The 12,019-nt window shown below is 39.5% G+C and overlaps 1 protein-coding gene across 1 annotated transcript in view; it reads right to left on the bottom strand.

The window, feature by feature from the left end:
- Positions 1-12,019, bottom strand: part of PCSK2 (proprotein convertase subtilisin/kexin type 2) — a 99,279-nt gene that overhangs the window by 77,353 nt on the left and 9,907 nt on the right. Inside the window, exon 2 of the mRNA XM_083857677.1 lies at positions 2,308-2,412. Coding sequence (XP_083713803.1) covers positions 2,308-2,412 — 105 coding nt within the window. The remainder of the gene's footprint in view (positions 1-2,307; positions 2,413-12,019) is intronic.

The raw sequence follows: 12,019 nt of genomic DNA, 5'->3' as shown, positions 1-12,019 counted from the left end.
AGTACAAGAGTGCTCAGATATGTGATATTATGCTGCAGTGAGAATTGGTGGTTTCATCTAAATATCACAGGTATTTGTAAAATTTTCAGAGACTTACAGAAATATTTATTTCCAAAGAGCACATGGAATGAGACTGCACAGTGACTGTACCCAGACACTACTTTTCAGTGTTCTGACTTACTTCTGTGCTTTTTCTCTTAAATTTTCTGATGCATTTTCTCATAAATGACTTTACAAGATTGGGTGGTTCAGAGACAGGAAACACATCTCAGGACATTTGCTTTAATATCCACCAACTGTAGATTTTCCCCAGTGATTTACTCTCTGATCCCTGCTTAGTAAATAAAACAATGGAAGCCTGTTGAGAATTTCTGTTCAAGGTAGGCTGGACATGTCTCTTCCTCATAACCCCTCACTTGTATCTGGTTTCTTTTTAGAGAAGGGGACCAGGAAGAGGTACCCTAGAGCACCCAGTTATCAGCATCTCAGGACAGACTAATAGGGCAGGCAGCACCCAGAGCCTGTGGTTCCCTCATATGCCTCTCAACCACAGGAGTGACCAGCCATGGGCATCCTAGTTGGATCTATGTCTGGAATCACTTGAAATTCCTGCGAAAGCAGGAAAATTACGCTGAGAATTCAAGACCTTGCTTGCTCTGGTGTCACAACAAGAATTACAACAATTACGATCTTATTTAACCTGTTTTCCTCTGCTTCCTACTCAAGTTTTTTGCTGTCATGGGTGTTCCAATAACACAAATCTGGCAACCACATTCCATCTGGAATAAAATTGTTTCCCCCTCTTCACAGTGCAGTGAATTGAAATCTTATTGAAGGATTAAAAAATAATCTATTTGCTGTCATGATATCATTCCTCAGGCCGACCTACTTTCTTTGGGAAGTAAATATACTTTTTGTGCTACCTGGTCCAACTTCAGCCCAGTATTAAATGGTGCAAAAACTCTGCACATGAGGAAAAAGAATTTGTCAATGCCAGCTCATAGCCTTCCACAAAAGGGGCCGTTTCCTCCTGTCTAAGAGGTTTATGCTTCTGAAAACTGAGCACACCATTTGTAGACTGCAATCAAGAGCCCCTAAAAAAACTACTCAAGTTTGACAGCTTATGCTCCTCTAGTAACTGGAGTTTACACTATTTCCTGAAAAGAAGGGAATCTATGGTGATTGCTGAGAAAGTGCTGCCATTCATACCACAAGGTATCTGTCTTGGGTTACAATAGAAGATGTAACCAAAAGCAAGTATTCTATTACTATCTGTTGAAACTGGCTGGGGAAGTGTTTGTTTCTCTTCTATGACCCATTCCTCATGGGGTGGGTGTCTCCCGTTAATGGGCAGCTGTTCAAACCAGGTGAGGCAGTGTTTCTTTATCTCTTCCAAGACCCATCCTCCCTCCAGGGGATATCTGCTGTTCATGGGCCATCCAGGCTCACAGCAGGGCTGATACAATTCCATCATCCCATGGGGAGATGCTCCACCCAGGGGGAGGGGCCCAGCATTCCTACCTGGATAAAACCTGGCATTCAAAACACCAGCACAGCCTGTTTGCACTGGATTCCCAGAGGAAGACCAGACCCATCTCACCACCACTGGACCCTTCTACAGGATCATCTCTGCTCCAACAGAAATACATCTGCCACTCCAGGAGAACTTAATTGGGCTGCTCCCAAGACCCTGACCAACAGGGTGTCAGGTCATATTCTGACTCTGTCAGTGGGTTTTTTTTGTTCATTTGTTTTTGTGCTAGTACATTTTTTTGTTTTTAATATTCCTAGTAAAGAACTGTTATTCCTATTACCATCTCTTTGCCTGAAAGCCCCTTAATTTCAAAATTATAATAATTTGGCGGGAGGGAGTTTACATTCTCCATTCCAAGGGAAGCTCTGGCTTTTCCCTGGCAGACACCTGTCTTTCCAAACTAAGACAGTATTCACAGCTGAATAACCCATGGGTAGCAGCATTCATGGAGGGGTCAACCAGGACATGTACCTCAGATGCTTTCTCCCCACATTAGTGGGGGCTCAGAAATGTCCTGGAGACTACAGCATCACTGAGTGTTACTGGGGAGAGGATACACCTCAGACAATGTACGACTACTTCTAACAGTGAAATAAAAATAAAAGCTGAGGCTCTTTGGGAAGTGTGTGCATACAAAAGCCACCAAGAAACAAGCATGGGGGAAAAACCCCCATATTTATAGCCACAGATTTGATCATCACCCTGATCTCATTAAAAAATGGTCTGTGTCACAAAGAAAACATCACAGCTGCACATAATGATGGAACACTTACCCTGGAGTCCTTTTCCAAACGAAGCTTGTGTTGAAGGCTGCGTCTTCTCCTGGCTTTAGCAAGACCATTGTGATAAAAAAAGTATCCAGATTCTAAAAAAGGGAGCTGAGGAAGAGAGAGAGAGAAAAAAAAAATCATGGAACTATCTGCTGTTAATAAGGATGACAAGAAAACTTTTACCGGTGAAGTGATTCAGGAATTTATAACAAGACTTGTAAAGAGTTATATCAAAGAGTCCAAATCACTTTTGAGAATGCCACTCCTAAGTTATTTTTGAAAATCCAGCACGATTAAAGTTGTTTGCTACAGGTTTACAGTGCATAAGTTCACTTGTATACACTTGGTACTCTTTCCACCTTACATTTAAGGTCAACAGTGCCAACATTTCTGACAGGCACCCCAAATCACAAGAGGAAGTATTCCCTATTTCCTGAAAAAGCCAGAATAAAAGAACAAAGAAAACTGCAAAAGATTTGAAACTCCAGAGAGCATCCCTCACCAAGAGAGCCTTACATAAATGCTTTGCTGAGCTGTTTGTAACACACCCAAACCGACACCATAAGATGGAAGGCAGAAAGCAAAGAGATTTCCACTTTCAGAAAAATACAATGCTTAGAATTTCTTCTGAGCACCCCAAAATGGAACATACAAAGAATATTAAGCAAACAGTCCAGTGTTAGGTGGGAACAGTGTTTTACACCTTTAATGTCCATGACATTTAAGGAGCAAACAAACACCTCTGGAGGGCTTCCCTTTTATTAAATGCATTTCTCTCCTCAGGACTGGCAGAGAGCAACTGGAAGGCTAGTAGACATTTAGCTTTTAGAAGGCTAAAAGATATAGTGTTAGGAGAACAGCATCCCACTTCCAGCACCTGATTAGGAAGCTCCACTTGAATCTCAAATGATCAGTTCTTTCCCCATTTGAACTTTATAGGGACATTCTAGTTGAACATTTAAATCTAAGCAAGTAACTGCACATTTTTAAACTAAGCTTGTCCTTATTAAAGTTGAAAAAAATGGTTGGGAAGTTATACCTTAATGCTGTGAATATTTCAACTTCAAAGGTTTGAGTACCCTGCATGTAAAATACTTTTTTAAAAGAGATATTCTAGAACACTGTAACAGCCTGTTCCTCTCCTTTTTAATATCTATACTTCATGATAACACAAACATCTTAGCAGGACTTCAGAGCTCTTCACTGAAATACCAAGGCTGATGTTTAGACAGAAAAAATATTGAGAAAACCTGGGCTGAAGGCAGGTAGCAGAATCATGCTGTCATAAAACAGATTCTGTTCCTGTATACAGGTATATACAGTGCACAAACATAAATTACCTTCTATGAAATCATCTCCTGTTTCAGTCAGTCTATCAGTATATCTAGTACACTTCCACAAACATATTTTACTATACATGGGAAGCAGTGTGGTAATAGAAGATAGTGAATTCTGAAAGTTTAAAATCTGGTCATTCCAAATATGAGGATACAAGTTTGGGTTTTCTTTTTACTCAAAGTACTTTTTTTATGTTAATTGAAACATTTACTATCACTGAAATGAAAGAATTTAATTTTTATGTTAAAGTTCCATTCTGTATGATGCATAAACGTGAAGTAACTTTTAAAAAATCAAAGCATTCTGTCCTGATAAAAAGACCCCTTTTAAAGTGTTTATAAAAGGTCAAGGAGATTTCATCAAAATCATTATGGTTCCCTGGAACTGATTTGCATGGCTGACTGGAGAGCTTTTCTGGGCAAATAATCAGAATATTTAGCTTCAGCTCCATACACCTGTGAAATATACAACAGCTGAGGCAGAAGGAGAAAATAGGCTATGAAAGCTCACAGTAGAAGCCTCAAAAGTCTCCTGCACTTTGTATATATCCTCAGAATCAGAGCTCTGAAAGCTCAAATTCTGTCTGGGTTTAGGTAATTGTTTTTTTTAAAAAGCAGATTTACATTTAAACTTGTACCTGACATCTTCACCAACTGGGCAATCAGGTATTTACATAATCCAGAGTTTGGTAATAGATCTGGCTCTCCAGGAAAAGGCCCTTCCCCCACATTCTGCCTCAAAAACATGCAAGCAGAAAAAAAATAAATCTAAATAGACAGATTAGTTACAGCTTGAAATCCATCCTGGTGTGCTATCCATTGCCATCCTTTGCTGTCTGTGGCCCAATTAGCCATCTAATTCTCTCTGAGAAATAAGGCTACTTTTCTTCCTTTTATTTTGGTATCAACCATTAAAATCAAATCCAGTCAAATATTGATCTTGATGTTCTTCCATTAAGGATTAGGCTAAGCTACTTTGAAGATATCTGGAAATGTATAACAGATATTTGCTGTTAATTTTCCATAGAAGGTTAGTTTCTGGTACCTCTTAGCATGAGGCAACATTGAATACAGTAAGCTTTTAAAGCTGGTATATTCAAGTTTGACCATAAGCAATTCCAATCCGTCCAACAATGACCAGATTTATGGACAAAGTCATGAATAAGATTGACTAAGATCATTCCACTCTTTCCACAGTGATCCCAGTAATCTTTGAGGAACTTGGGCAGTTTACAATTCACATGGTTTTTCACACCAGATCTATTAAACCTAGAGGGGGACACCCAGGAAGGCAGCTCAGTGAAGCAAAACCTGAAAGATAATGTGATCCAGCACTGTGGATTGTGAATAATTAATAGCAGAAACCAAGCAATTTTCAGGAAGAACCTAAACTCTGCAGTAAATCCCTGAAATCAATGAACACACACGTGGGAGAAATCAGACACCAGGGAAAGGGCTTAAAATGTTAAGCTTTGATGAGGATTTTGTGCTGAGATCTATGAATACCACAAGGAATGACTGAAACTTCCAATTCCTGCTACCAGGCCAGTAACTCCTTGACCTTAACCAAATGGAGAACACAGCTCACAGGAGGATTTACATTCCCACCATCAGCTGCTCCAGGAAATCTCTTTTGATTTGGAGCTACAGCAAGAGAGCAACTACTGAAATGAACACTGCAAATAACAAAGCAAAATGAAAACAGATCTCCTGTACATAAAGACTCCAAAGTGTCATCAGCAGTATCTGCTCTGTAATGTTGTAGCTGTAAAGCTGGAATTGCTAGGGAGTAAAATTCCTATTCTGGCAACAGCAGGCTCAGCATGTACCATGGAGCAATAATGCACTCAGCCTGGTGGCTCAGCTGCTTTTTGTAAGACAAAAGCAAAGCTTCCTGCCCTCAAAAAAAAAAAAATTAGCAATTAAGTGAGATAACTAATTACCAGAAAGCACTTTAACATTCAAGTGAGGAGGATTATTTAGAATTAGAAATGGGCCTACTTATTGCCTTGATGTATAAATATTGTCCATTACGAAGCATGATTTTCAGAATCTCAGGAATTACAAGCACTTCATTACTTGCAATATTTGTATAAAAGTGCTGGTGAAAAATACATACAAGCAAAACCAGAATCACAAACACAAAATAGCAAGTAGAGCAAAACATTTTATATCCACCTGTCTCCTTCTTTTCTTCATATTTACAGCCTCCTTGTGGTTATTAATAACACTTTCTGAAGTAAAGGTGAAATGTGTTTAACCATCTTCCTGAAGAATGTGGATGAGAAAATAACTTTTAAAAATTCAGCGATCAACTAAATGCAGGAAAGAAACACTTTTTCAATGGAAGAGGTCTAACTGAAAGCAGAAGAGACTTGATGATCTTAGGGTCTTTTCCAACCTTAACAGCCCATGATTCTATGAAAATGGCTAGGATGTACCATTTGGTATAGAAAGAAGCAGGAAAAGTTTCATATTGTCCACCAGTTTTAGCACGAATATGTCTGAGGTATCTTAACTGTTGTCAGGCTACTGCTGAACCACAGAGGTTGAGGTTCAATCATTACTGAAATAAAAATAAGTTTAAATTCATGGCTATCACAAGATTTCAACCTTTCTGCACTCTTCTCCTTACAGTCTTTCCCCAGCAAGAAAAGGGAGTGACTCTGTGCTGCCCCAGATGCCATTGCTGGGAAGAAGGGCTGTAAACACCAATTCTCCCCTGCCAAGCCAGGCATTGCTCCTGAGAGAGGCTATTCCCAGCATTGAAAGGGAGAAAAAGACATTCCACTGCCGAGCCCTCATCTGCTCTGAGCAGGAAAAATCAGGTGTAAAGAAGCCTCAGTTCCTCAGAGATACCCAATCTAGGATGGGGCAGCACACTCAGAGCTGATGGCTCCCATCCCACCTTGTCTACTTGACAGAAAAAATTAAACTGCCTTTCTTTCCTGGTCTGGTCTCAAACAATATGCACAGTGACACCAGTGGTAGTTTTGCCTGCCACAAAGCAGAGGAAATCAAAGCAGTGCAGAAGTTTAAAGAAAAGCCACACAAAGACTAAAATCAGACACTGTTCCCCATCCTAAAACTGCAGCAACTGAGACCACCTTGGGCAGAGCTGACACTGAAAACAAGCCTCAGCATCTCCTGCCCAGAAAAGCCCATCTAGCACAGGTATTATGAAGCAGCAATAAATTCTTAAGAAAATACCCAAGTCAAATAAAGCTGCCAGTGGCATCAATACTTTATCTCGCTCTCAGGGAGAGGTTCAGCACTCACAGCCCGTCACTGGTTTTAAGAGGTAGTATATGATACAAAAATAAAGATGAACATTGGTTCCAAGGCTTATCTTTATTATCAAATTTTACTGGTGCCTTAACATTGCATTTTACTGCTCACTACAGTAAAGAGTGACTAGACTTCTATCTACATACATTATAGTGCCCACAAAAAAGCTTAAGAACAGCCTGGATTGCCTCCTCTTGTTTTAATGGGAACCAGCTCTGCCCAGTCTTCCCATATTGCCCTTCATACTGTTTCACATCATGCAAAATCCCTACAGCACACTGCTGGCTTCTGTGCATCATTGCCAATGATTTCTCCCCAACACTGTAATATTCTAAAACCAGTTTAATTTAATCTTTTGTTAAGGCTCCTCTCCCAAGTTACTAATGGGGACAACAGTCTGCAACAACTTTCTTTTGAGCAAAATCATTTATAAATACAAGCAAAGGGCAATTTATAGCAAATTACTGCCTTCTTTGGTCACCAAAATCAGCATAAATGGATCTATCAGTGAACGGGATTCACAGAAAGCCCTCATACAGCCAGGCTAACAAAGACCCTCCTTGCCTGCCTTAGTATGAATAGTTGGCAATGGATGTGAGAGTTCAAACAAATACTGGTGCTAAAAGAGAAAAAAAATACCCATCCCCCAAATAATTTTTTTAAAAACTTTTTTTTTTTTTTTTTTTTTTTTTTAAGAAATATAGCACAAAGCATCTCTCCCCAGAGAGTCTAAGCACTGCCCAAGCATCACTCCTGACTTTGAAAGGAACCATAAATCAGCACAGGTGAGACTTTCATTCCATTACTGCTCAGTAATTACACCAACAGAAAATATGACCTAAACTCAGTAAAAATAAATGTATTTGGAGCTTTCACAAGCCCCACAGGCCTCACACCTTCCATTACCATTGTAAGTGAAGCACAACAAAGTACCTGAAGCAGAAATTAGAAACCTTTTCATGCTAGTTTCACCAAATGCTCTGAGGATGTTTATAAATATTCAATACGAGTTTTTTTAACTCTCTTTCTCTAATTTTCCCTCACCCCAATTAGCATTAGAAATCATTTTACCTTTAAATACACCGATGGGAGCCAAGTCTGAAGTCAAAAGCACTCACTCACTTTAGGGACAAGGGCCATGCAAGAGAAGAGCCAGCTAGAAACACAGGCACCCTCAGGCACCAAAATGACACAGAACAAAGCAGGAACACGAAAGGATTAATTCAAACATTGGTAGAGAAATGTGAAACAGCACAGAGGACTAAAGCTGCACCAGGGATCACCCAACTTGAGCTCCAGTCTGCTGTGCCCCCACAGCCCCAGGCAAGGATTTGACACTCTCATTTGTGTGCTATAATTACTCTGAAGGCTCAAAATAAGGATCTCAAGTGGAGCCAGGGTTCTGCACAAGCTCCAAACAGCCCCAAAGACTGGCACAGTCAGGCCCAGGTCTGAGGGCTATGATTCAGTCTTCCTGGCTCAGTTCTCACTGCACCTGTGTCTTAACCAGCTGCCTCCACCAAAGTCTAATCTACTCCTCTTGGCAAATCTGCCATGTGGAGGTGTTACAGCCAGAGCTTCAACACTCCCAAAAGGTACATTTCATATTAAAACAACATCAGATCGCCCTTGCAAAATCAAATCATTAACACAAAGTGAAATATTCTCCTACAAATTAATTCATAAATGCCTGACAGATGTTTTCATGTGTTTTCAGCTGTTTCATATAAATATCCAACCTTAAAGGGCTGAAATTCTCTTAAAGCAGCAGGTGGTGGTAGTAAGAAGCGACTAAGTAGAGAAATACAAAAGTCAATGGAAATATTGCAACACACATGATAACAAGGCCACGTGTGTGTTATTCTAAAAAATATTATTCTGTTATTCTAAATAACACTATTCTGTTATTTAGAATAATGGTTATCCTGTAAGAACACAGCAAACCTGCTTAAAAAGTTCTATTATTTAACTCTGCTTAAAAATTTCTATCCTCTCAAGCCAGCAGACATCGTTTCCAATGGTTTCTGAAAGGTTTCCTCACTCCCACAGCAAAATATCTTTTTTCTCTAGAAACAACAATATTAAGTCAAAAGTGATGTCCAAACACTCTGTAAAATATATACCTTTGGATTTCATTTTATCCAAAAGGATAAAACAAAGCCTTCTGCCTAGTCCCTCTTGCATGCAGCAAGAACAAGGTTAAACAGTCTTCTCAATAGTTGGACATGAGGTGTTTAATAAAGACCTAGAGGCAAATGAAAGGAACTGAACCAGTTGTGGACAGCTATTACACTTTACATGTCCAATCTGTCCATCTGGAATTCATCTCAATGCCCTGTACAATACATGGCAAAACAAAAAGAGGCCCTTTGAAAGTATGATTCTCTCTCACTTATCTGAGGTGGCCATGTTAAAACACAAGCAGAGCTGAGCTCTTTTACTCTGAAGTCTGTAAAAGAAGCACTGCTGTTCGGGTAGATCAGTTCTGATGTTATTGATGTTATTGTAATTCCATTGTCATTTTCTCATCAGTTTTGTTGTTACATTACCCCACCCAGTGCTTCCAAGCACTTACAAAACACTGCTCCATTGCTTTGGTTACAAGTTAGTGATATTTGGATTTTGATCTGCAATTGAATGAATCACAAGGGTGTAAAGTTTTACTGCATCTGTATCACTGTTAACTTTGTCACTGAAGAGCTCCATCCTGCAAGCACATAAAGTCATAAAGTCATCAGTGACAATACTCTGGATTTGCTGATAGTTTTACCAGTGAACTGGAGAAGCCATTTGACATTTTAAAAATGGTTATTCTCGTTTATGGGAATGGATCTGAGCAGTTTAGAGAGTTTCATCTGTTACTCTCCAGTAACTGTAAACACCATTATCAATTCTACCACATGCCCTGCTGAAAGCAGGATACTTCCCAGATTTCAAGGAGAATGTTGTTGCTTATATACTCTCCCTCAAATTGGACTGTCTGGGTTAATCCAGATTGTCATTACCTGGAGTAGGTGATGATTATTGTTTGGCTGACAGGCTGAAGTAAAGGCTGAGCAATCATCATTATGTCCTTTCACATAAATGTTGTGTGTGTGTGTGTGTGTGTGTGTGTGTGTGCGCAAAAAGAGCTGCTCAATCAAGCTCTGGGTACCAGAAAAAATTTCAGAGTTTAGCACCAAAAAAGTCACTGAGAGCATCTACCAACTGTGTTGTCATATTTAGCAGCCATAAACAACCACGGGGAAAAGGAGACCTCCTCTCCAATCATTCAGCTACACGACTCCATAACAACCTCACAAACAACAGATAAACATACACATCATTTACAATAATTAAGTTGTTGTGGTTTGAAAGCAAAATGAATGAGAGGCTCCAAGTCAGAGATATAATTTAATAAGAAGAAAGGTAAAAAGGTAAAAATAAAATAAATGCAATAACACAAAGGATCACTGACAGAGTCAGAATACAACCTGAGCAGGATGGTGGAAGCAGTCCAGGTGAGGTGCTCTTCCTGAAGCAGTGATCCTGTAGAAAGGTCTGGCAGCTCTGCTCCTCTGGGAATCCAGTGGATAAGTGCCCATTGCACTGTCCCACATCCCAGTTTATATCCAGGTGAGAATGCTTGGCTCCTCCCCCTGGGCAGAGCATCTCACAATAGCATGAGGAGTGTGAAGTGGGTCCTTGATGGCCCATTAAACAGAGATAACACCTGGAGGGAGTTACCTGTGACTCATGGGCCAGGTGTTAATGGGCCATTAGCAGAAGACACCCCAAAGGCCATTAGCAGAAGACACCGGGCTTGGGAAAACACTAGCCCACCTGGTTTCAACAGTTCATGAAGATGGTGATAGAATAAATACTTTGTGTACATCCTACACTGCAACCCAGGACATAAGTTAACATGATTTCATCAGGTGAATCAATTAAATTTCCTTAAAGCACGTATATGTAACACAAAATGGTTTTTTTACAGAAATTGGGAGAATTTTACCATCCCATTAAAACAAAACAAAAACACCTCCACCTCCTAAAAAAACAATAACAAAGGAACAAACCAAAAGAAAATAAACAAACACACACACCCAAACCTAAATAAACAAAAATGAGAAAAGAAGACAGAAATCAGACTCCAGACATTCTTTAGAGACAGTTGGTCAGTACTTGACCCAGTTAATTAACCACAACTCATTTAGTCTGAGGCAGTCAGTGCTGTAAGAATAAAGGGAGGGGGAAAGGATGGTAATCCAGAAGTGGCTTTGCCAGTTCTACATTTTATTAACAAAGGTGAATAAAATTTTGGCTGTAAGTGCCCATCTCCTGCTTGGAGCAATGGAGCTCCTCAGAGTACCCTGTCACTTTTTTGATGTTCTGCTGTGTTTTCAAAGCATCTCTGAAGGTTCTGTGAAAGTTTTCACACCTCGAACTACCTTCTCTCCAGGATCATTCAACCCATGACCATTTCCTTTGCTATTTCCCTCTCTGCTCTTGCTTCACATGGTAACAACTCTACTTTAGGACAGAGCCAGAACTAAATCTCCAAAGACACGAGTTTCAGGATCTTCTAATATTAGGAGAATCTTGGGCAAATTAGAGCTGTAATGTTCTTGTTTCAGCTGCCTCCCATGTAAAATGGCCTACTCTTATAAGTACTGGTATAGTTATTATGTTGATTGATAGGATTCATATAATTAATGTTTGCACAGCACTATAGACCATGATATGAAACTCTTAACTGTAAAATATCAAGTGCCATTGCAAACATATATTAATGGGTATATCTACACATGTAATATACCTGTGTGAAATCAAATAGTAAAAAATATAGCATAAAATATTTGTTAAATGTTTTAATATATTTAAGCAATATAAGATGGAAATCTCTTCTTCCTATCAGTACATCTTCCTTAGAGAAAACTCATAAGAAACATTTTGATTCAATTAGAGTGTGCAAATTTAAATGGCCATGGCATGCTTCTGAGACAGATTAATATTGCTGACAGCAATTAATTAATCAGTTAAGCACTGCTTACAAAAGGCCACTTTGCCTCGCTCCTGATTTACAGCCCATCTCTCCTTTTAAGCATGTA

Source organism: Zosterops lateralis, assembly GCF_965231275.1.
Source record: "Zosterops lateralis genome assembly, chromosome: 3".
Classification (NCBI taxonomy): domain Eukaryota; kingdom Metazoa; phylum Chordata; class Aves; order Passeriformes; family Zosteropidae; genus Zosterops; species Zosterops lateralis.
The sequence above is the reverse complement of the archived record's forward strand: the minus strand, read 5'-3'. Positions and strand labels throughout refer to the sequence as shown.